This window comes from Anoplopoma fimbria, chromosome 10 (genome assembly GCF_027596085.1).
Source record: "Anoplopoma fimbria isolate UVic2021 breed Golden Eagle Sablefish chromosome 10, Afim_UVic_2022, whole genome shotgun sequence".
In the NCBI taxonomy this organism is placed as follows: domain Eukaryota; kingdom Metazoa; phylum Chordata; class Actinopteri; order Perciformes; family Anoplopomatidae; genus Anoplopoma; species Anoplopoma fimbria.
In genome coordinates this window covers 24,488,507-24,510,201 of record NC_072458.1, presented here as the reverse complement: position 1 = coordinate 24,510,201, position 21,695 = coordinate 24,488,507, and the positions used below count along the sequence as shown (strand labels likewise).

Genomic DNA, 21,695 nt, shown 5'->3' with positions numbered 1-21,695 from the left:
TTCTTCTTCTTCCGGTTCTTCTTCTTCGTCGGTTTGTGGCTACAAACCGACGTCAAAGCTCTATGACGCCCCCTGCTGCCCGGACTGAGAATCACCGTTTAATGAAATAAAAAGAATTATAATAATTATCATAAAATAATAAGAATACCAATAAATGAAAAATAATACAATAATAAGAATTTTAATAATTATTATAAAATAATACAATTATAATTATTATAATAATTATTATAAAATTATAAGTAGAACATAAGTAATAATAATAATAATAATAATAATAATAATTATTATTATTATTATTACACATGTCTCTGGTGTCTTCTTCATGGTGTGTCTCACATGTCTCTGGTGTCTTCTTCATGGTGTGTCTCACATGTCTCTGGTGTCTTCTTCATGGTGTGTCTCACATGTCTCTGATGTCTTCTTCATGGTGTGTCTCACATGTCTCTGGTGTCTTCTTCATGGTGTGTCTCACATGTCTCTGATGTCTTCTTCATGGTGTGTCTCACATGTCTCTGGTGTCTTCTTCATGGTGTGTCTCACATGTCTCTGGTGTCTTCTTCATGGTGTGTCTCACATGTCTCTGGTGTCTTCTTCATGGTGTGTCTCACATGTCTCTGATGTCTTCTTCATGGTGTGTCTCACATGTCTCTGGTGTCTTCTTCATGGTGTGTCTCACATGTCTCTGGTGTCTTCTTCATGGTGTGTCTCACATGTCTCTGGGGTCTTCTTCATGGTGTGAAGTGTCCTTGAGTCCAGTTTGTCCTGACTTGTTTTCCATGGAGGATATTCACTACTGATTACTTCTGGACTGTTGTTCTGTTTCACTTCTTCATGTCCCAAAGACCAACGACCTCCATCAGCTGGATTCTTCTCTGCTCTCACTGATCCAGCAGCAGTAAGTCTGGATGCTCTGTAATGATCTTGTTTCTTCTTATGTTTCTTCTTTGTTTGTTTGCACTATCCTCTCTGCTGCTGTAATGAAGGATTATCTTATCTTATTTTAAAGTCTCCTGAGTCTCTTCGCTGCTGATTCAAACACCAAAGAGGTTCCTCCCATCATAACACTGTCCGTCTACATTTGTTATGGTTTTCTCTATACTGTTCATCACAGATGTGAAATGATTCTCCAGATGACTCCATCATCTGCGTTCATTGATGACTGTGTACCAGTTCCTATGTTTCAACGATATCATTAATCATGATATTAAAAAGCAGTGGACTCATGACGCTACCCTGAGGTATCTCGTTTATGATGTCAAAACGTTAAATGTTATATTTCATTAAAAGCTAGTTTATTCACATGGAATCATTAGGTCCAAGAAACCTTATGTTTAGTACAGACTGAAAAGTTTATTACAGATTGAAATCATGTTTATTACAAAATGACGTCATGTTTTCTTATATTGTGTTGAGGATTTAAAGGAGAAGCGACCGTTTCAGAGACTGTGAACAAAGAAATGTGAACATCTGGAGCCCCGCGGACAGAGACACACCTGGACAGACCGGGTCTTCTGACTCCGCCCCCGCCAACAAAACTTCTCCCGGTTACACTGAGAGACAGACAGGAAGAGAGACAGACAGGAAGAGAGACAGACAGGAAGACAGACAGGAAGAGAGACAGACAGGACGACAGACAGGAAGAGAGACAGACAGGCAGAGAGACAGACAGGCAGAGAGACAGACAGGCAGAGAGACAGACAGGCAGAGAGTGATGTAACTCTACATCACATCTTATTCTGACATACTGAGCAGTGCTTTCTTTACCAGGATGGTGACTCTGCGTCTCTTCAGGCGTTGACACAGTCCAGGAAGTCGACTCAGTCTGTTCTTCTTCTCCTTTAGTGAAGAGACAACGTTTGACTCAGAAATCTCAACCTGACAAACAGAAAATAAAGAAGAACATTTTAATTATTAATATTTATAATAACATCAGAAGTAACAACACGTCTTTAACGACACGATTCTCCTGTTGTCCCCATTGTGTGTCCTGGGTTGTTGTCTTTCTTAATCTTTCACACACACACACACACACACACACACACACACACACACACACACACACACACACACACACACACACACACACACACACACACACACACACACACACACACACACACACACACACACACACACACTCAGTGTCAACATGGAGTTTGTATTATTGTTTGTCTTCAGTTCAGGGTTAGACCTCTTCCCAGCATGCACCTGTCCTACCTGCAGCCGAGGTGATGAGGGTGTGAAGTCGGGCAGACTGCAGTCGGCTCTCTGCAGACAGACGCAGCCAATCAGCAGCAGAACCACGGCACACGCCTTCAGCTTCATCTGTCAATCAATCAGTCGATCAATCAATCAGTCGATCAATCAATCAGTCAATCATCCACAGGCTCGTTCTCTCTTCTTCTTCTATGAGAATAAAAACTGAAGAGAAACTATAATCCTCTTAGTCTGGTTTAGGAGTCACATGACCAGACAATGACATCACACTGATCTCCTCCAACAACCAGGTGACCAAAGTTCACTTTAAGAGAGGAGAAGAAGTACTTATAGTACTCGCAGTACTTATAGTACTCGCAGTACTATAAGTACTCGCAGTACTATAAGTACTCGCAGTACTTGCAGTACTATAAGTACTCACAGTACTTCGGTCACTTTGATGATATTTATTTACTAGTTTATAAACGCTTATGTGTAATTATCCTCTGTCTTTGTGCTATTATTGGACAAGAGGACAAGAAGACAGGAGGACAAGAGGACAGGAGGACAGAGGACAGAGGAGGACAGGAGGACAGGAGGAGGACAGGACAGAGGACTTGAGGACAGAGGACAGAGGACTTGAGGACAGGAGGACAGAGGACAGAGGACAGAGGACAGAGGACATGAGGACAGAGGACAGAGGACAGAGGACAGGAGGACAGGAGGACAGAGGACAGGAGGAGAGGACAGAGGACAGAGGACAGGAGGACAGGAGGACTTGAGGACAGAGGACAGGGGGACAGGAGGACAGGAGGACAGGAGGACAGGAGGACAGGAGGACAGAGGACAGGAGGACAGAGGACAGAGGACTTGAGGACAGAGGACAGAGGACAGGAGGACAGAGGACAGGAGGACAGAGGACAGAGGACAGAGGACTTGAGGACAGAGGACAGAGGACTTGAGGACAGAGGACAGGGAGGACAGAGGACAGAGGACAGGAGACAGAGGACAGGAGGACAGGGAGGACAGAGGACAGGAGGACAGGAGGACAGAGGACAGAGGACTTGAGAGGGAGGACAGAGGACAGGAGGACAGAGGACAGGGAGGACAGGAGGACAGAGGACTTGAGGACAGAGGACAGAGGACAGGAGGACAGAGGACAGAGGACTTGAGGTTCCTCCTCTGTGTTCTCCTCAGTTAGAGTGTGGGTTCTCATGTCTTTCTGTAAACTATCAGAAGAACAGATGTATGAATGAACATGTGTAGCTGACTCTAAAGCGTCTTAACCTGGTCTAAGATCGGAGACCACGTTAACACGTAGATGATGATTGACAGAGAACACAGAACATAGAGAACACTGACACAGAGAACTCTGACACAGAGAACTCTGACAGCTGTGATGTCACCGTGGACTCATCATACATTATAATGATGATTGATGTTTATAAAACCTAATGGAGGCATTCTAGAAAGAGAAGAAGAAGAAGAAGAAGAAGAAGAAGAAGAAGAAGAAGAAGAAGAAGAAGAAGAAGAAGAAGAAGAAGAAGAAGAAGAAGAAGAAGAAGAAGAAGAAGAAGAAGAAGAAGAAGAAGAAGAAGAAGAAGAAGAAGAAGAAGAAGAAGAAGAAGAAGAAGAAGAAGAAGAAGAAGAAGAAGAAGAAGAAGAAGAAAATAAAGACTATAGGTAAAAACAGGAAGAATAGAAAGAAGTCCTTTATTTTAATGGATGTGATCCACAGTCCAGTCCAGCAGGTGGCAGTGAAGCACCTTAAAGCTGTTTGCTGACCGCCATCAACACTCGAAGAAGAAGAAGAAGAAGAAGAAGAAGAAGAAGATGGCAGCCTGCAGCTCGAAGCGTCCTCCGGAGAAGAAAAGTTGTTTTGCTACAAAGGCGTCCGACAAAGAGAGAGACAAGACCCGGATCAACCTCGGGCCGGCGTTCCCCCGATGGAGAGACCTCCGAGCGGCCAGAGGGCTCCAGCTGGACTCTGAGCTGGCTGTGCTGCTGCTGGATGCGTGAGTCCTGCTGCTACTGCTGCTACTGGTGCTACTGGTGCTACTGGTGCTACTGGTGCTACTGGTTCTACTGGTGCTACTGCTGCTACTGCTGCTACTGGTTCTACTGGTGCTACTGGTGCTACTGGTTCATACTGCTGCTACTGGTGCTACTGGTGCTACTGGTTCTACTGGTGCTACTGGTTCTACTGGTGCTACTGGTGCTACTGGTGCTACTGGTGCTACTGCTGCTACTGGTGCTACTGGTGCTACTGCTGCTACTGGTTCTACTGGTGCTACTGGTGCTACTGGTTACTGGTGCTACTGGTGCTACTGGTTCTACTGGTGCTACTGGTTCTACTGCTGCTACTGGTGCTACTGGTGCTACTGGTTCTACTGGTGCTACTGGTTCTACTGGTGCTACTGGTTCTACTGGTGCTACTGGTGCTACTGGTTCTACTGGTGCTACTGGTTCTACTGGTGCTACTGCTGCTACTGGTGCTACTTCTACTGGTTCTACTGGTGCTACTGCTGCTACTGCTGCTACTGCTGCTACTGGTGCTACTGGTGCTACTGCTGCTACTGGTGCTACTGGTGCTACTGGTGCTACTGCTGCTACTGGTGCTACTGGTTCTACTGGTGCTACTGGTGCTACTGGCTGCTACTGGTTCTACTGGTGCTACTGGTTCTACTGGTGCTACTGGTTCATACTGCTGCTACTGGTCCTACTGCTGCTACTGGTCCTACTGGTTCATACTGGTGCTACTGCTGCTACTGGTGCTACTGGTTCATACTGGTGCTACTGGTTCATACTGGTGCTACTGGTGCTACTGGTTCATACTGGTGCTACTGCTGCTACTGGTCCTACTGGTTCTACTGGTGCTACTGGTTCATACTGCTGCTCCTGGTGCTACTGGTCCTACTGGTGCTACTGGTTCATACTGCTGCTACTGGTGCTACTGGTTCATACTGCTGCTACTGGTCCTACTGGTTCATACTGGTGCTACTGCTGCTACTGGTTCATACTGCTGCTACTGGTTCATACTGGTGCTACTGGTTCATACTGGTGCTACTGCTGCTACTGCTGCTACTGGTTCATACTGCTGCTACTGGTTCATACTGCTGCTACTGGTTCATACTGCTGCTACTGGTGCTACTGCTGCTACTGGTTCATACTGCTGCTACTGGTGCTACTGCTGCTACTGGTTCATACTGGTGCTACTGGTTCATACTGGTTCTACTGGTTCATACTGCTGCTACTGGTTCATACTGGTGCTACTGGTTCATACTGGTCCTACTGGTTCATACTGGTGCTACTGGTTCATACTGGTCCTACTGGTTCATACTGCTGCTACTGGTGCTACTAGTTCATACTGGTGCTACTGGTCCTACTGGTTCATACTGGTGCTACTGGTTCATACTGCTGCTACTGGTGCTACTGGTCCTACTGGTTCATACTGGTGCTACTGGTCTGTTAGCTGAGCTAACTGTCGTTCTGTTGGCTCTCGTGTTGTACTCGACCTTTCTGCTGGTACATGTACTTGCAGTACTTTGTAGTACTTGCAGTACTTTGCAGTACTCGCAGTGTTCCGGTATAACTGCTGTAGATGCTAACCTGTAGCTGGGTGAGCTAACGTGTGCTAAACATGTAGCATCACATAGACTTCCGGTAGAGGTCTCTACCGTAAACACGACGACCAGACTGACAAGAAGCCACTAGCACTGCTCAGATGATGACCTTCTGTAACATTCGGGCTGCAGTACCACGTGCGACCTGAACCGGTACGGATGCGCCTCGCGGGGGGCGCTGTTTCACCAAAACTAGAACCACAGTTAAGAAACAACCTTCAAGTGAAAAACAAACAACAAGGGTCCGTGAACGCCCCACCAGTGATGAGGCCTCCTGTATAAACAACAGTCAGGAAGTGATGGAGGGTTGACCAATGTGCACGGCATGCTGGGTAACGTCGTAGCCGTCTGTTAACAGAGATGCTCTAGAAGAACGTGTGTGACAGAAGAGCTGCTGTTTGGTTCTAGTCGTCACCTCAGGTTCTCATGAATCCCAGGTGTTGGTGCTCGTGGAGGTATCTACGCCCGACCAATAAACTGTTCTGACCCAAACTAGCAGAGGTCCATGTCGTTAGTCGTTTCTGCCTCAACCAGCCAGGCAGGGCGGGTTGTACCAAGAAGAGCAGTGAGTTCATAATATCTCGTGGATCAGCGAAGCCACAGGTCGGAGGTCTTGTGAAGAGGCATCTGTTCCAGGAGCAACAACCTTCTACAAAGGAAGAGTTCCTGCTACAGGAAGGACGTCGGATCAATAAATATCAAATACTTCTCATACTACTGATACCAACAACGCCGCCCACTTCTCTAAAACGACAGTGTTCAGTTTTAAGTGCTTAGACTATATATATATATATATATATATATATATATATATATATATATATATATATTCTATAATGAAGTTATTGGCACACCTTACTGAGTTGATGAAAGAGCTTGCTTTGCAAATCTAGAAACCAGAATACTTGTTTTAGTGTCTAATGATGGCGCGTCACCTCTTTCATTCAGAGATCAGCGAGATGGAACCTGTTGTTGATGTGACCTCTTGTCCTGTTTCAGTTACGAGAAGGGGCCTTGGGCATCGACACCATGTCGGACTCCTGGTTTGGGAGTCAAGCCTCCTGTGGTTTCAGCGTCTGGTCGGTAAGGACTCTCTTCGTCTCTCTCAACCTGTGTTTTTTTTCTTGCCTAACATATCCCCCTTCCATTTGGTACCGATTTCACAGAGTTTATTTCACAGTTCACTTTCTTTATCTATGCACACATCTCACTAGTGTTGTCTGTCTGCTCCTTCAGTTTGGGAGCCGCTAACGACACGAACCCAAAGATGGACGACGAGACGATCCACGATGTCCCGGAGAAGGTTGGACCTGAAGAGATGCAGCTTCCTACAGAGCTTCACAAAGTCCTGAGTGAGGAGGACATCGTTGGTTGTCGTGCGTCCGTCGTCTACGAGGAGAGCCTCCGTCAGCTGGCTACGCTGCTCCACCTGCCAGTGAAACGCTGTCGCTACAGGATGTCCACCGGACTGATGTGCTTCGGCCTGCCCCCATTCCAGTGCCTCATTGAACAAAGGTGTACTGCCTTTGTTGTTGAATGGGTAATTCTCCCAGCTTCCTATAATGAGGAGGCGTGTCTACTCATTGTGTTTATTCTGTACGTGTGCACAGTGTCCGATAAACACCGGGCTACACTTCTATTATGAGTATTGGACTATTGGTAGACTTGGATTCCAGTAGTAGCTGTGGAGGATCGTTTCGGACTCTTGTCAGACAGACCTTCAGAGATTCTTATTAAAAACTTCCATAGAAGCTTGGGTCCAGTCTGAGAAGATGTCCGTCCATCTTTGGTTCCTTGATGTGTAAAGTGCTTCATTACTCTTTACTCTTTGTGTCCAGGTTTGTCCTCGTGGTCATGTGGTCTGGAGTTGGACCTCACAGCCGACCTTCAAGTTCGGGATGTTGGCGGGCGACTTCATGCTGGGGACGAACATCCTGTTGAGCGGGAACAACTACAGTAAAGTGGCCCTCCTGTTTCGCTTCATGAACATGGGAGTCGTCAGTCCAGCCACCTTCTCCAAGATCCAGGACACCTACTGTGTGGACACCATCCGGGAGTTCTGGATGGAGAGGAGGTCTGCGGGCGTTCAGTGGTTACAGGGTAAAGACGTGGTGGTTGTAGGTGAGTTAAAACATCTGTAGTGGTTTTCACCGGCATCGAATTGAAAAGTGAACAGTTGATGGACAATATAATTGTTTTTGTTCTAATTATGATTTGTTCCTGTTTTTAGGAGGCGAAAGGAGCGATTCACCAGGTAAAAGTACATCTTCTAAAGCACATTGTGACTGAGATGATGAACATCCTGCTTCTCTTGTCTGGAGAAGTTTTAGAAATGATAAAGAACACAAAGCTTGGCATGTATTATTGGTACTGCACTTAACTACTATTCTGAGATAATTTACTTGAGTGTTTCCATTCTATGCTACTTTATACTTCTACCCTACTACATCTGAGGGAAATATTGTACTGTTTTCTTTACTACATTTATTCAATAACATAAGTTACTGAACAGATTCAGATAAAGAATCCATTATTACTTTCCTCTTATCTGGGGCCGGGTCGTTGAGGTCGTTGAGTATTCAGGATGTCTCTCTCCCCAGCAACGCTTTCCAGTTCTTCCTGAAGAACCCGATGCGTTCTCAGGCCAGATCAGATATATAATCTCTTAATGATGTTCTCGATATAGCCCTCTTACCAGTTGGACGTTCCCAGAAAACCTCCGTCCGGGAAGATCCCGATCAGATGTTGAACCACCTCAGGAGGTATCTTTTTAAAGTGAAGGATCAGCGTCTCTACTTCGAGCTCCCTCTGGATGCCTCGATCTCATTCTGTCACTACTCAACGCTCATGACCACAGGTGAGGGTTTGATGGTAAATGGAGAGCTTTGGTTCTGCTCCCTCGTCACCACAACGGTCCGGTAAAACGCCTTCAGGACTACTGACGCCGAACTGAACGGTCTGTCCATCTTGCGCTCCATTTTCCCTTCACTAGTGAACAAAACCCAGAAATACTTGGTGGAGGCCAACACCCACTGAGAACCTGTTTTGACTTTGTCAACCACGGTACCCGATATCAATGTAGTACCCCCCACAGTAGTCTTCCAGCACCCCTGCAAGGGTAAAGAGCTGGTCCACTGTTCCACAGCCAGGACAGAATCCACATCGCTCCTCGTGGTTCTGAGGTTAGACGATCGGTTGTAGCCTCGTTTCAGCACCCTGGAACAAACTTTCTTAGGTAAGCTGAGCAGTGTGATACCCCGATAATTAAAGCCACTCTCTGGTCCTCCTTTTTAAAAACGGAAGCCACCACCCGGGTCTGCCAGTCGTCAGTCACTGTCCCCGACCTCCGTGAGACACTGAAGAGACGTGTCAGCAAAGACAGCCCAACAGTGTCTACAGCACTCCTGGTGCCTTGCTGCTGAGGAGCTTCTTTACTACCTCTGTGACCTCTGCAAGGAATATGGATGAGTCTTCCTACAAATCTTTAAACTCTGCCTCCTCCACAGAGAACGTGTTGTTCTGGTTCATAAGTTCCTCAAAGCTCTTTGAGTCCACAGCTCAACAATAGCCCTGCTTTTCCTTTGAGTCGTCTGATGGCTTGCCAGAACTTCCTTGAGGCAAAAGGGAAATCCTTCTCCATTGTCTCTCCAAACATCTCCCTCCCCGGGTTTTTGCTTTGGCAAACACCGCATCTGCAGCCCTTCTGGCCAACTGGTGCCTGTCTGCTGTCTCCAGAGACCCCAGGGCCAACCAAGCCTGAAAGGCCTCCTTCAGCTTCACAGACTCCTTCACAGCTGGTGTCCACCAGCAGGTTCTTAGAGCAACGATGACCGTCGGCCCACCGCACCAGACCTCTTTTACAAGGCCCTCAGCAAGACATTCCCAGACGCTCACCACATGTTTGCGTTTACCAGGTCCAGTTTACTGCTCTTGAATGAGGGGATCAGGTGAACAGTGTTCTATATGTATATGCATGTTTAACGTAACCATAGCAGCAGTCCAACCTCGTTACTGGGCTGACTTGGGCACTTGTTTGCCTCCTCTCAACCCTCTTCTCTGCAATCGCACAAGACTCTGAGCTTTTATGTCCTCCAGCGGGTTTTTAAATGATCGATCCGAGAGGATCTCCAAAGTGGCATGGAGACAAAAGAAGGCGAGTGTCTGGTTGCTATCCTCCCAAGGCCGTATGGTTTTGCAGGCGGTGAGAAGTTTGCCCAAGAGCAGTAGCACCAATAAGAGAGAGACCCGTCATACACATCATGTTCTCTCTAGTCTGGAATATAACGCACATAGATTGTCTGTCACCTGCTAAGATGTAGAATTATAAAGTAGCATGATAAGTAAAGTACACGCTCCTTCAAGTTGTACTCAAGTAAATGTTCTTTGTTACTTTCCACCAATGGAACCCTCTCACACAAACATTCCTCCATGTCACTAATGGATGAAAACCCAACACAAAGCAGCTTTAACATGAAGAAGTTTGTGTGTTTACTTTAACAGCTGTCTGTCTGTGTTTCAGTTTTACATTCAGATGTACAAAAAGTGATCGTTGTTAAAGAAGAGCAGCAGGAGTGGAGCTCCAGTCTGGACCAGGAGGAGCCAGAGCCCCCACACATTAAAGAGGAACAGGAGGAACTCTGGACCAGTCAGGAGGGAGAGCAGCTTCAAGGGCTGGAGGAGGCTGATATCACCAAGTTCACATTCACTCCTGTCCCTGTGAAGAGTGAAGATGATGAAGAGAAACCTCAGTCCTCACAGCTTCATCACAGACGTACTGAACACATGGAGACAGAAGCTGATGGAGAGGACTGTGGAGGACCGGAACCAGCATGGAACTCAGATCCACATCTTCAAAAATCCAGCAGTGACATAAACTCACAACAAGAAACCGAACACAGTGCTGTTGACTGGGAGGAGACCAGAGAACCTCAGTCAGGTTTAAACTCTCTGAATAATGAAGTTTCTAGTAAGAAACCATTTCCCTGCTCTGAGTGTGGGAAAAGATTTGGAACCAAGACGTATCTAAAGATTCACGTGAGATCTCATACTGGGGAGAAACCCTTCAGCTGCTTGTCGTGTGGTAAAGGATTCACCCGGAAGGTGTTGTTGCAATTACACATTAAATCTCACACAGGAGAGAAACCATTCAATTGCTCAGTTTGTGGTAAAAGTTTCACGCAAGCAGGAAGTTTGACACGCCACATGCCCCTCCACACAGGGGAGAAGAGATTCAGCTGCAGTGTTTGTGAAAGAAGGTTCACTTGGTACACCAGCCTCAAAACCCATAAATGTGGTGGTGCTCCATCCTCACAGCTTCATCAGACTCAGACTGAGGAGAACAGAGAGGAAGAACCTCCAGCCAGCAGCTCAACTGAACAGAGGGAAACAGAAGCTGATGGAGAGGACTGTGGAGGACCAGAACCAGACAGGAACTCAGATCCAGATAGACATCCAGAACCAGATCCTGTGGACAACACAGGAGACTCATCTGAGACCGATGACAGTGATGATGATGATTGGAAGGAGACCAGAGAACCTCAGTCAGGTTTAAACTCTCTGAATGATTCTGTCAGTGACTCCAGATGTGGTACTTGTGAGAAACCATTTAGCTGCTCTCACTGTGGGAAAAGATTTGGCTTCAAGGCACATCTGAAGAGACACATGAGATCTCACACAGGAGAGAAACCATTCGGCTGCTTATTCTGTAAGAAATCGTTTGCACAAAGTGATAGCTTACAGAAACACATGAGGATCCACACAGGAGAGAAACCATACAGCTGCTCACTGTGTGGTAAAGCTTTCAGTGAAAATGGAAATCTGAAAGTACACGTGAGATCTCATACAGGAGAGAAACCATTCAGCTGCTCCCTTTGTAAGAAAGCTTTCACAAAGAGTGATAGTTTACAGAAACACATGAGGATCCACACAGGAGAGAAACCGTTCAGCTGCTCTGTGTGTGGGAAATCTTTCAGCGAAAGTGGAAATCTGAAGAGACACATGCGACTGCACACAGGAGAGAAAGCATCCAGCTTCAGTGCTTGTGACGGCAGATGAACATCCGCTCTGTTTCATCCGCTCAGACACTTTAGATGTGTTTGTCGTTGGATCAGACCGAGATGGACATCTGGAACCAGAGACTGAGGACCGGGATGATTGGATGGAGACCAGAGAACCTGGTCAGGTTTAAACTCTTTGAACAAAGTGTCTGTCAGTGGTATGAACTAAATCTTCTGTCAGTGTGGGAAAAAGTTTGGCAACAGGAAATATCTGAAGGTGCACATAATAATTCACACAGTAGAAAAAACATTTTTCTGCAGACTTCTGAGAGATAAAGTTAGTTCTTCACATGTCAAAAGAGAAAAGCTGTCAGCTGTCCAGGTTTTAGACTTGAATGAGATATTGTGAGAAACTGCAGACTTCCTGTTAGTGACACAACACACAGTAACATTCTCAAAGGAGCAGAATGGGGTTCAAACCAGACGTCCTGTCAGTGGTCCGTGATGAAAGTCTCATATGAAACATCTGAGGAAACACATGAATCTGTATATTTATAATAAATGAAGACAAACGTGTCTGAAGAGTTGAACATTAAAAACGAAGATTGTTTTTCTTTAACAGATATTTCATGATCGTCTGTTTGCTTTGACACATTTAATACTGAGCCCATGTTTAAAGTTTGACAATTGAATTCAGTGAGAAAAAGGTTTTTGTATCAGAAGTGAAACTGAAGTCTAGAACTAGTTTGATCTTGTTCCTTATCTATATCCTCATCTCCATCCATATCTTCATCATTATCTTCATCACTGCTGAACTCTTTTCCCAAAGGAGGAGACGGTTTTAGTTTTTCTGCTGAGGACCTCGTCATCAGGTCGGATATCCAGCATTGAACCGATCGGTTGAAGCTCAACTGACTAGATGGAAAAAGATGATCCACTAAAAGACGGAGAAGAATCGAATAATGAAAGAACTTTTGAGATGTTTTTTATTTGTACAGTGGATCTCTGTGAAAACAGTGAATACCAAAAGAATGTTATTTCAATATTATATTGACACCACCAACCACAGCCAATAATTAAAACAATAAAAGATGGTCTTATTCAAATAAATTAATGCTTATTTATGTTTACTATTGTATGTTTATTTCTCACATAAAAAAAGAGAATATGAGTTCATTGATCTAGTTGTTGAAGAACATATCTTCTGTAAAACATCATCCTGTGAGGAGGACTGACATGCTGCAGCTTAACCTACAGCTAAAGTTAGTTCTGGTTCAGGTCTATAGTTAGGACTGGTTCAGGTCTATAGTTAGGGCTGGTTCAGGTCTATAGTTAGGACTGGTTCAGGTCTATAGTTAGGACTGGTTCAGGTCTATAGTTAGGACTGGTTCAGGTCTATAGTTAGGACTGGTTCAGGTCTATAGTTAGGACTGGTTCAGGTCTATAGTTAGGACTGGTTCAGGTCTATAGTTAGGACTGGTTCAGGTCTATAGTTAGGACTGGTTCAGGTTTATAGTTAGGACTGGTTCAGGTCTATAGTTAGGACTGGTTCAGGTCTATAGTTAGGGCTGGTTCAGGTCTATAGTTAGGACTGGTTCAGGTCTATAGTTAGGACTGGTTCAGGTTTATAGTTAGGACTGGTTCAGGTTTATAGTTAGGACTGGTTCAGGTCTATAGTTAGGACTGGTTCAGGTCTATAGTTAGGACTGGTTCAGGTTTATAGTTAGGACTGGTTCAGGTCTATAGTTAGGACTGGTTCAGGTCTATAGTTAGGACTGGTTCAGGTCTATAGTTAGGACTGGTTCAGGTCTATAGTTAGGACTGGTTCAGGTCTATAGTTAGGACTGGTTCAGGTTTATAGTTAGGACTGGTTCAGTGATTAAATACTATACTTTTAAATCATTGTCTGCATTAAATAAACAACACAGGCTCAAGTTCAAGTTCTTTATTTATATTCTGCACAAATATAAAACATAAGTAGTTGATGGAAATGGACATTTTAAGCCTCTTAAAACATGTATAACAAAGAAAACATGTCCGATCGAAGACATCAGACGGTTGCGTTGTTTCGTTAATGTCAGGTCAAGAGTCATAATTTACTGAATGACAACTGTCAACATCCACAAAGACTCCTTGTTCATGACAGCTGTCATGTCAGTCTTAAGCACAACCCTTCAAATCAAGAATCAATACATCAACACTGAAAAAAAGCTCTCTTGAACATCAAAGTACTGAACGTTGGAAAACACAGGAACTTCATTTGAATAAACTCCAGAAAAAAGTCCCTCTGTGTAATCATTGTTCTCTGATGAAATCATATCAATAAGTTGTACAGCAGACTTATGAGGAGAAGTTTATGCCAAATCTCTATTGTTGCTCATATAAGAAGTTGTTATTTCCATGTATTCAGTTGAGCTCCTGTTTGGAGGTTCTGTCTCTCTGATCTCAGTCTGACTCTGATGAAGCTGTGAGGACTGATGACCGACACACTGATGGTTTCTGAGCTGATCGTACCAAGTGAATCCTTGTTTACAAATAGTGCAGGAGAACCTTTTCTCTCCGGTGTGATTCATGGTGTGACTCTTCAGTTGTGCCTTGGTGAGAAAGCTTTTTTCACACACTGAGCAGCTGAATGGTTTCTCTCCTGTGTGGATTCCCATGTGTGTCTGTAAACTTCCCCTTTGTGTAAAAGATTTCTTACAAACTGAACAATTGAATGGTTTCTCTCCCGTATGACATCTCATGTGCACCTTAAGAGAAGAACGTACGTTGAAGGCTTTACCACAAACAGAGCAGTTAAATGGTTTCTCTCCTGACTGTTTTTAATGTGAACATCCTGGTTTCTTATTAAATATATCAGTGACTCAGTTACATATCCAGCAGCGATTTCAATTCCAGTTAACTTGTTTTGATGTTCCGTTTTTTGAGGACGTGGATATTTACTCTTTTGATTACAGATCTTTTCTGTTACTGTGGTAACAACTGTTAAAGCAATCTCTTTAATCTCTCTTACAGAATGGCTTAAAAACCACCATGATAACTGCAGTTCAAAGCTGAACTTAATTATTTGACACACTTTTGGTCACAGAGCAGCGTGTCTGGGAAAAGTAAGTTACTATGTAAGTAACTTATTATTAATAGTAGATTAATAATTAATTATAATGTACAAAGTACTTTATAAGGTTGCTTTTTATTACTTTTTATGACATACTATACTATGACTTTTAATATACTATACTATGACTTTTTTCGACATACTATACTATATAGAACATAAAACCCTGTACACTGTCTTCTTCACTTGCATATAGATATATTTAGTTATAACGTTTCAGCACACAGACCTTCATCAGGTTATTTTCCAAGATAATGAGGATGCATGTCTTAAATAGGTTGGTAGACCTATCAGGTCGCATTACTTTAATGACATCACTCACTCAATCAAGAATCGTTAACATCAATAAATCAAGAATCAATTACATCATATTACGGCACTAAAGGCCTAAAATATCAACATGAAAACATACATAATTTAATGTCGGAAGAGTGTCTTCAATAGTTTTTTTAAAAATCATATACTATACTATGACCTTTATGATTTTTTAAATATTGTTCCATCACTTCTTTAGGAAACACTATACCAAGAATTTTTTATGATATACTATACTATGAATTTTTTCAACATACTAGACAAGATTTTTAATTACTATGACTTTATTTTTAACTTTTCATGACATTCTTCTTTTTCTGAAACATATTTAATGACGTCATAGCCTGTTTCATAGGCTGCATCAAAGAAGAAAGAAAGAAGAGCCGGCTGCTGAGAAAAGCAATTTATTTGCAACCACCATAAGTAAAACAACTGGAGATGTACTAACAAGTTATCAGTGATGAAGTGCACGTGTGGGTGTGTGGACATGTAGGAAGACACCAACACAGACATAAACCAAAGACACTGTCATGTGGATGACAGAAAAGATCTTCTGAGTGGAGGAGGTCTTTATGGACGGCTCAGGTGTGACTCGTGCAGCTGAAACAGACGACCGCACAGCAACATACCAAGTGTGTGTGGGAGTCAGGAATAACAAGAGAACAATGACAACACCAATACAAGTTAACACTGCCAGGACTAGATACAGTTTACCATTCTACTGGTTGTATTCAACAATACTTTTAAACTACAAATTCATACCATACTCAACAATTATGAAAAAAACATTTCCAATCTCAACGAAGCACCCCGAGCATCTGTAATGAGATAGGAGACCAGGATCTGCAAAGAAAACAGAGCCGGACGCTCTTTGACACGTCCGTCCATAAATGCAGCTCCGGGGACGACACAAGAGAAATATTATTTTCCTAAAGTTTGCTGATATGAAGCCGACCAAAAGAATCGAGAAGTGTAATGATGATCCAGAGCTCTGATCACCGACTGAATTAAAGTCATAGTATTTCATATAAAGTCACAGTACAGTATTTCATATAAAGTCATAGTACAGTATTTCATATAAAGTCATAGTATTTCATATAAAGTCACAGTACAGTATTTCACAAAACTACTCAAAGCTCTTCACACTACATGTCATCACACACTGATGGCACAGCCTTCGGGAGCATCCTACACTGAAACTTTCAGGGATCGAACTGTAAAACTATTAGTGGTCAACCCGCTGTACCTCCGGAGCCACAGCCGGCCCTTGATGAAGTTGTAAGGAATGACGACTGACGCATTCATGTCTTTAGACCTGTCGACGGACTAATCTGTTTTTACAAAGAGCAACTGAATGGTTTCTCTCCTGTGTGAAGTTTCAAATGCAGCCGTAAAGTTCCTCTCGTTGTAAAACATTTCTTACACACTGAGCAGCTGAAGGGTTTCTCTCCTGTGTGAGATCTGATGTGTGCATTCAGATGTGCTCTTTGCAAAAATCTGTGATCACAAAATGAGCAGCTGAATGGTTTCTCTCCTGTATGAATGCCCATGTGTCTATTCAAATGTCCACTGTTTCCAAACTTACTCCCACACGTAGAGCAACTAAATGGTTTCTCTCCTGTATGAGTTCTCACGTGTCTCTTCAGATCTCCCTTGAAGCGAAATCTTTTCCCACACTCAGAGCATCTGAATGGTTTCTCTCCTGAGTGGATTCTCCTGTGGCTTCTCAGATTGCCACGACCATTGAACGCTTTACCGCACACTGAGCAGCGAAATGGTTTCTCTCCTGTGTGAGTTCTTGTGTGTCTATTCAGATTTCCTTTATGGGTAAATCTATTCCCACACTCAGAGCAGCTGAATGGTTTCTCACAAGTAACTTCATCATTATTCAGAGAGTTTAAACCTGACTGAGGTTCTCTGGTCTCCTTCCAATCATCACTGTCATCAGTCTCAGGTCCAGAAGAGTCTCCAGTCTTGTCAACAGGATCTGAGTTCCTGTCTGGTTCTGGTCCTCCACAGTCCTCTCCATCAGCTTCTGTCCCCATGTATTGAGTTGAGCTGCTGGCTGGAGGTCCTTCCTCTCTGTTCTCCTCAGTCTGAGGTTGATGAAGCTGTGAGGACTGACGACCGACACACTTATGTTTTCTGAGCTCATAAAACCAAATGAATTTACGGTGACAAACACTGCAGCTGAATCTTCTCTCTCCTGTGTGGATTTTCATGTGTTGGACTACGTTGTATTTGCCGGAGAATCTTTTACTACATACTGAGCAGCTAAATGGTTTCTCTCCTGTATGACTTTTCACGTGTTTCTGTAAACTTCCTCTCCATGCAAAAGCTTTATTACAGACTGAGCAGCTGAATGGTTTCTCTCCTGTATGAAATCTCATGTGTTCCTTCAGAGTTCCCTTGAGACCAAATCTTTTACCGCACTCAGAGCAGGGAAATGGTTTTTCCCTAGAAATGTCATCATTATTCAGAGAGTTTAGACCTGACTGAGGTTCTCTGGTCTCCTTCCAATCATCTCTGTCTTCAGTTTCTTGTTTGTTACATTGTGAGGCTTTGTCACTGCTGGATAGTTGTAAATGTCTATCTGGATCTGAGTTCCTGTCTGGTTCTGGTCCTCCACAGTCCTCTCCATCAGCTTCTGTCTCCATGTGTTCAGTACGTCTGTGATGAAGCTGTGAGGACTGAGGTTTCTCTTCATCATCTTCACTCTTCACAGGGACAGGAGTGAATGTGAACTTGGTGATATCAGCCTCCTCCAGCCCTTGAAGCTGCTCTCCCTCCTGACTGGTCCAGAGTTCCTCCTGTTCCTCTTTAATGTGGGGGGGCTCTGGCTCCTCCTGGTCCAGACTGTGTGGGGGCTCTGGGTCCTCCTGGTCCAGACTGTGTGGGGGCTCTGGGTCCTCCTGGTCCAGACTGTGTGGGGGCTCTGGGTCCTCCTGGTCCAGACTGTGTGGGGGCTCTGGGTCCTCCTGGTCCAGACTGTGGGGGGCTCTGGGTCCTCCTGGTCCAGACTGTGGGGGGCTCTGGGTCCTCCTGGTCCAGACTGTGTGGGGGCTCTGGCTCCTCCTGGTCCAGACTGTGGGGGGCTCTGGGTCCTCCTGGTCCAGACTGTGGGGGGCTCTGGGTCCTCCTGGTCCAGACTGTGTGGGGGCTCTGGCTCCTCCTGGTCCAGACTGTGGGGGGGCTCTGGGTCCTCCTGGTCCAGACTGTGGGGGGGCTCTGGGTCCTCCTGGTCCAGACTGGAGCTCCACTCCTGCTGCTCAGGAGGAACCTCTTCTTCACCAACGATCACTTTTCGTACATCTGAAGGTAAAACTGAAACACAGACAGACATTAAGTATTATTAACCTTAACAATACTTTGTTAGTTATCTAAATTATTTCTGAAAACGATGGAGGTTCATGATGACATCACCTGCTTTACCTTTAGTTCATCGTATATTTCAATGCGACCACATGACATTTATCTTAGAGGTGTTTGATTACGACTCAACCGTTGACGGTTCTCGATGGATCTAATCCTCACTTCTCTACACGACTGCACATCTCTACTCTTTCATGAATTAACACAAGCAGTCAGTTAAATCTGAACTCCCTCTTTATTTGGAAAGGTCTTTAAAAAATAGACTACAGCTGTCTGTAATATGGAAAGTGTGTCATCTACACTAAAAGGGTTTTTCACAAAGCAGCTCAAAGACTGGCTTCTCGTTCAGCTTGAATGCAGGATTTGTTGGAACAGAGCAGCTAATGTTGGTGTGATTGTATCTATAAAGTTAATACAATCACAGAGTTGGGTTGTCGAACAGTTATTTGATGACTCAAGCTTTTTAATCAGGAAAGGTCCATTTGAAAGCCAAAGGCAGTTTATTCCATGAAAGCAAAAGATTTAAGAGATTAAAAGAAAAAAAATGTGAGCTGTCAATCAACTGTGACGTGATCACGTCCCAACAATCCTGAGAAATAGTTTGAGCAGCTAAATGAGTGTTTTTTTAATTGATTTCCATTAAGATTTTTGTGGATCTTTAATGAGACACTCGTTCGTCTCTAAGATCCTCCAGAAAGCAGTCTCTAATCAGCTGTGTGACTTTCTGCATAACAATAGTTTATTTGAGGATTTTCAGTCAGGATTTAGAGTGAATCATAGCACAGAGACGGCACTGGTGAAAATGACCAATGACCTTCTAACAGCTTCAGACAAAGGACTTGTCTCTGTACTTGTACTGTTAGACCTTCGTGCTGCATTTGATACCATTGATCACCAAATCCTATTACAGAGATTGGAGCATCTAATAGGCATTAAAGGAACCGCACTCAGCTGGTTTAAGTCGTATTTATCAGACCGATCTCAGTTTGTATATGTAAACAATGAAACCTCGATGAAAACCAAAGTCAGTCACGGAGTTCCACAAGGGTCTGTTCTTGGACTGATTTTATTCACCTTATATATGCTTCCTTTAGGGAATATTATCAGAAAACACTCAATAAACTTTCATTGTTATGCAGATGATACCCAGTTATATCTATCAATTAAAACAGACGAAACTAACCAGTTCTCTAAACTTCAACAGTCTTAAGGACATAAAAACCTGGATGACCTGTAACTTCTTAATGTTAAACTCTACTCTCAACTCCACTATTATTCTACTAGAGATCAATTATCTAACGATATAGTTTCTCTAGATGGCATTGCTCTGGCATCCAGCACTACCGTTAAGAACCTCGGAGTTATCTTTGACCAGGATCTGTCTTTTAACTCTTATATAAAACAGATCTCAAGGACAGCCTTTTTTCATTTACGTAACATTAAATCAGTCACTTCCTGTCTCAAAACAGAAAAACTAGTTCATGCATTTGTTACCTCTAGACTAGATTACTGTAACTCCTTATTATCAGGCTGCTCTAATAAGACTCTTAAATCTCTACAGTTGATCCAGAATGCTGCAGCACGTGTTCTAACAAAAACTAAGAAAAGAGATCATATTACTCCAGTATTAGCTTCTCTGCACTGGCTCCCTGTTAAATCAAGAATAGAATTCAAAATCCTACTTCTCACCTACAAAGCTCTAACTGCGCTCATTCATATCTTAAAGAGCTCATAGTAGCTGTTACCCCACAAGAGAATCTCAATAAAATGATCACATTGAGACTATTCATTTACACAAACAATCATGGCACAGAGACACAAAGAACGTTTCATTTAAATAACTCTGATTTATATATTTGTTATTTTAAACTGAAACCCTGAAGAAACTAATGGAATAAAATGGCCTTGCTTTTATTTTAAAAACCGGATGTAGTATCCACCATGTCTCTGTTCAGATTAAAACTAGCTTTAAGACGTTATAGACTGAGTGATGATGAAGATGAAGATGAGGGTTAGCAACAGTCAGTAAACAGTGTGAGAGCTTGTTTACTGTAACAGCTGTTTGTTGAACGTGAGAAAAGAAGCGACATGACGTCACAAACAGAAACATTTGACCGTTTCCACGCCGAGAATAGAGCCGCTGTCCTGCTGTACCGGCTGCTCTGAGGTCAGTGTGAACAGAGAGAACAGAGAGAGGAGAAGAAGAGCAGAGAACCAACCTGCTCTGTGTAACCGAAGCTGAGGGTTGAGAACAGCGTGCAGGAGTTTCCGTTGTCGCTCGTTCTCCTCTTTAGAACGACACAGTTCCTCCTCGTACTCTGCTATCGTTCTTTCAAACAGCCCAAAGATCTCTTCAGCAGCCGCAGTGAGTCGCTGCTTCACCAACGCTCTCAGCATTTGGACTTTACACATTTTCACACAACGACACACACTTTTTCTCCACACAAACTCCGTCACAAACACCGTTTGCTCTCCATCAAACAGTCACTCTGACTAGCGCTGTGTTGCTAACTTCCGTCCCAGCTAGCATGCTAAGCTAACTTCACTAGCTTTGTAGGCTACCGGGAGATGAGTCAGAGGTCCAACATTCAGAGAAAAGTCCATTCAGAAGGTTTCTCCGGACACACAGAGACCAACATGGACCTCACACTCACTGGACCAGAAGAGAAAACACACTTTGTCTCCGCTTCAACTGGACGCCATCTTGTTCCATTTGGCCAAATAACCACTTCCGTTGCATGTCGATTATTTAGACTTCAGAATAAAAGCAAGCAAGGGTTATAAAATAAAATTGACAACAATTCATCAACAATTATTTTGACATGATATATTCACGATACTGCATCATTTGCTTATCAGTTTGTATTTCTGTATTAGGCCCAGTGGTGGATTAGGTGCTCAGAAATATTACTTTCAATAAAAGTAGTAATACTACAGTCTATAAATACAAATGAAAGTTCTGTACTCAAAATCAAAAAAAGTTCAAACGTATTGGCATCAAAATATACTGAAAGTACCAAAAGTGCTGATCATGTAGAATAATACATATTATATTATTGTACTTGTTTTGTATTT

The 21,695-nt window shown here is 43.6% G+C and overlaps 2 protein-coding genes across 2 annotated transcripts; one reads left to right on the top strand and one right to left on the bottom strand.

Moving 5' to 3' along the window:
* The first annotated feature begins 4,027 nt into the window (after positions 1–4,027).
* LOC129096847 (zinc finger protein 454-like) lies at positions 4,028–12,909 on the top strand. Its single transcript, XM_054605526.1, has 6 exons — positions 4,028–4,214; positions 6,822–6,905; positions 7,059–7,362; positions 7,661–7,943; positions 8,053–8,076; positions 10,342–12,909. Exons 1-6 carry the CDS (start codon positions 4,033–4,035, stop codon positions 11,874–11,876), a joined length of 2,412 nt encoding a protein of 803 aa, XP_054461501.1. The 5' UTR covers positions 4,028–4,032; the 3' UTR covers positions 11,877–12,909.
* An 871-nt stretch (positions 12,910–13,780) lies between these two features.
* Positions 13,781–21,323, bottom strand: LOC129096998 (zinc finger protein 665-like). Its single transcript, XM_054605669.1, has 5 exons — positions 20,840–21,323; positions 18,379–18,572; positions 16,590–18,235; positions 16,011–16,066; positions 13,781–14,630 (listed from the first exon to the last, which is right to left on the bottom strand). Exons 1-5 carry the CDS (start codon positions 21,030–21,032, stop codon positions 14,173–14,175), a joined length of 2,547 nt encoding a protein of 848 aa, XP_054461644.1. The 5' UTR covers positions 21,033–21,323; the 3' UTR covers positions 13,781–14,172.
* Positions 21,324–21,695: the final 372 nt, after the last annotated feature.

What these genes read in the sequence shown, in the direction of transcription:
- LOC129096847 (XM_054605526.1), top strand. Translation starts at nt 4,033, where the DNA reads ATGGCAGCCTGCAGCTCGAAGCGTCCTCCGGAGAAGAAAAGTTGTTTT. An exon ending in CTGCCTTTGTTGTTGAATGG is followed by an intron (nt 7,363 to 7,660) that starts GTAATTCTCCCA and finishes CTTTGTGTCCAG; the next exon opens with GTTTGTCCTCGTGGTCATGT. An exon ending in CGAAAGGAGCGATTCACCAG is followed by an intron (nt 8,077 to 10,341) that starts GTAAAAGTACAT and finishes TCTGTGTTTCAG; the next exon opens with TTTTACATTCAGATGTACAA.
- LOC129096998 (XM_054605669.1), bottom strand. Translation starts at nt 21,032, where the DNA reads ATGTGTAAAGTCCAAATGCTGAGAGCGTTGGTGAAGCAGCGACTCACT. An exon ending in GCTTCGGTTACACAGAGCAG is followed by an intron (nt 18,573 to 20,839) that starts GTTGGTTCTCTG and finishes TCTGTGTTTCAG; the next exon opens with TTTTACCTTCAGATGTACGA. An exon ending in AAACCATTCAGTTGCTCTTT is followed by an intron (nt 16,067 to 16,589) that starts GTAAAAACAGAT and finishes ATCTCATTACAG; the next exon opens with ATGCTCGGGGTGCTTCGTTG.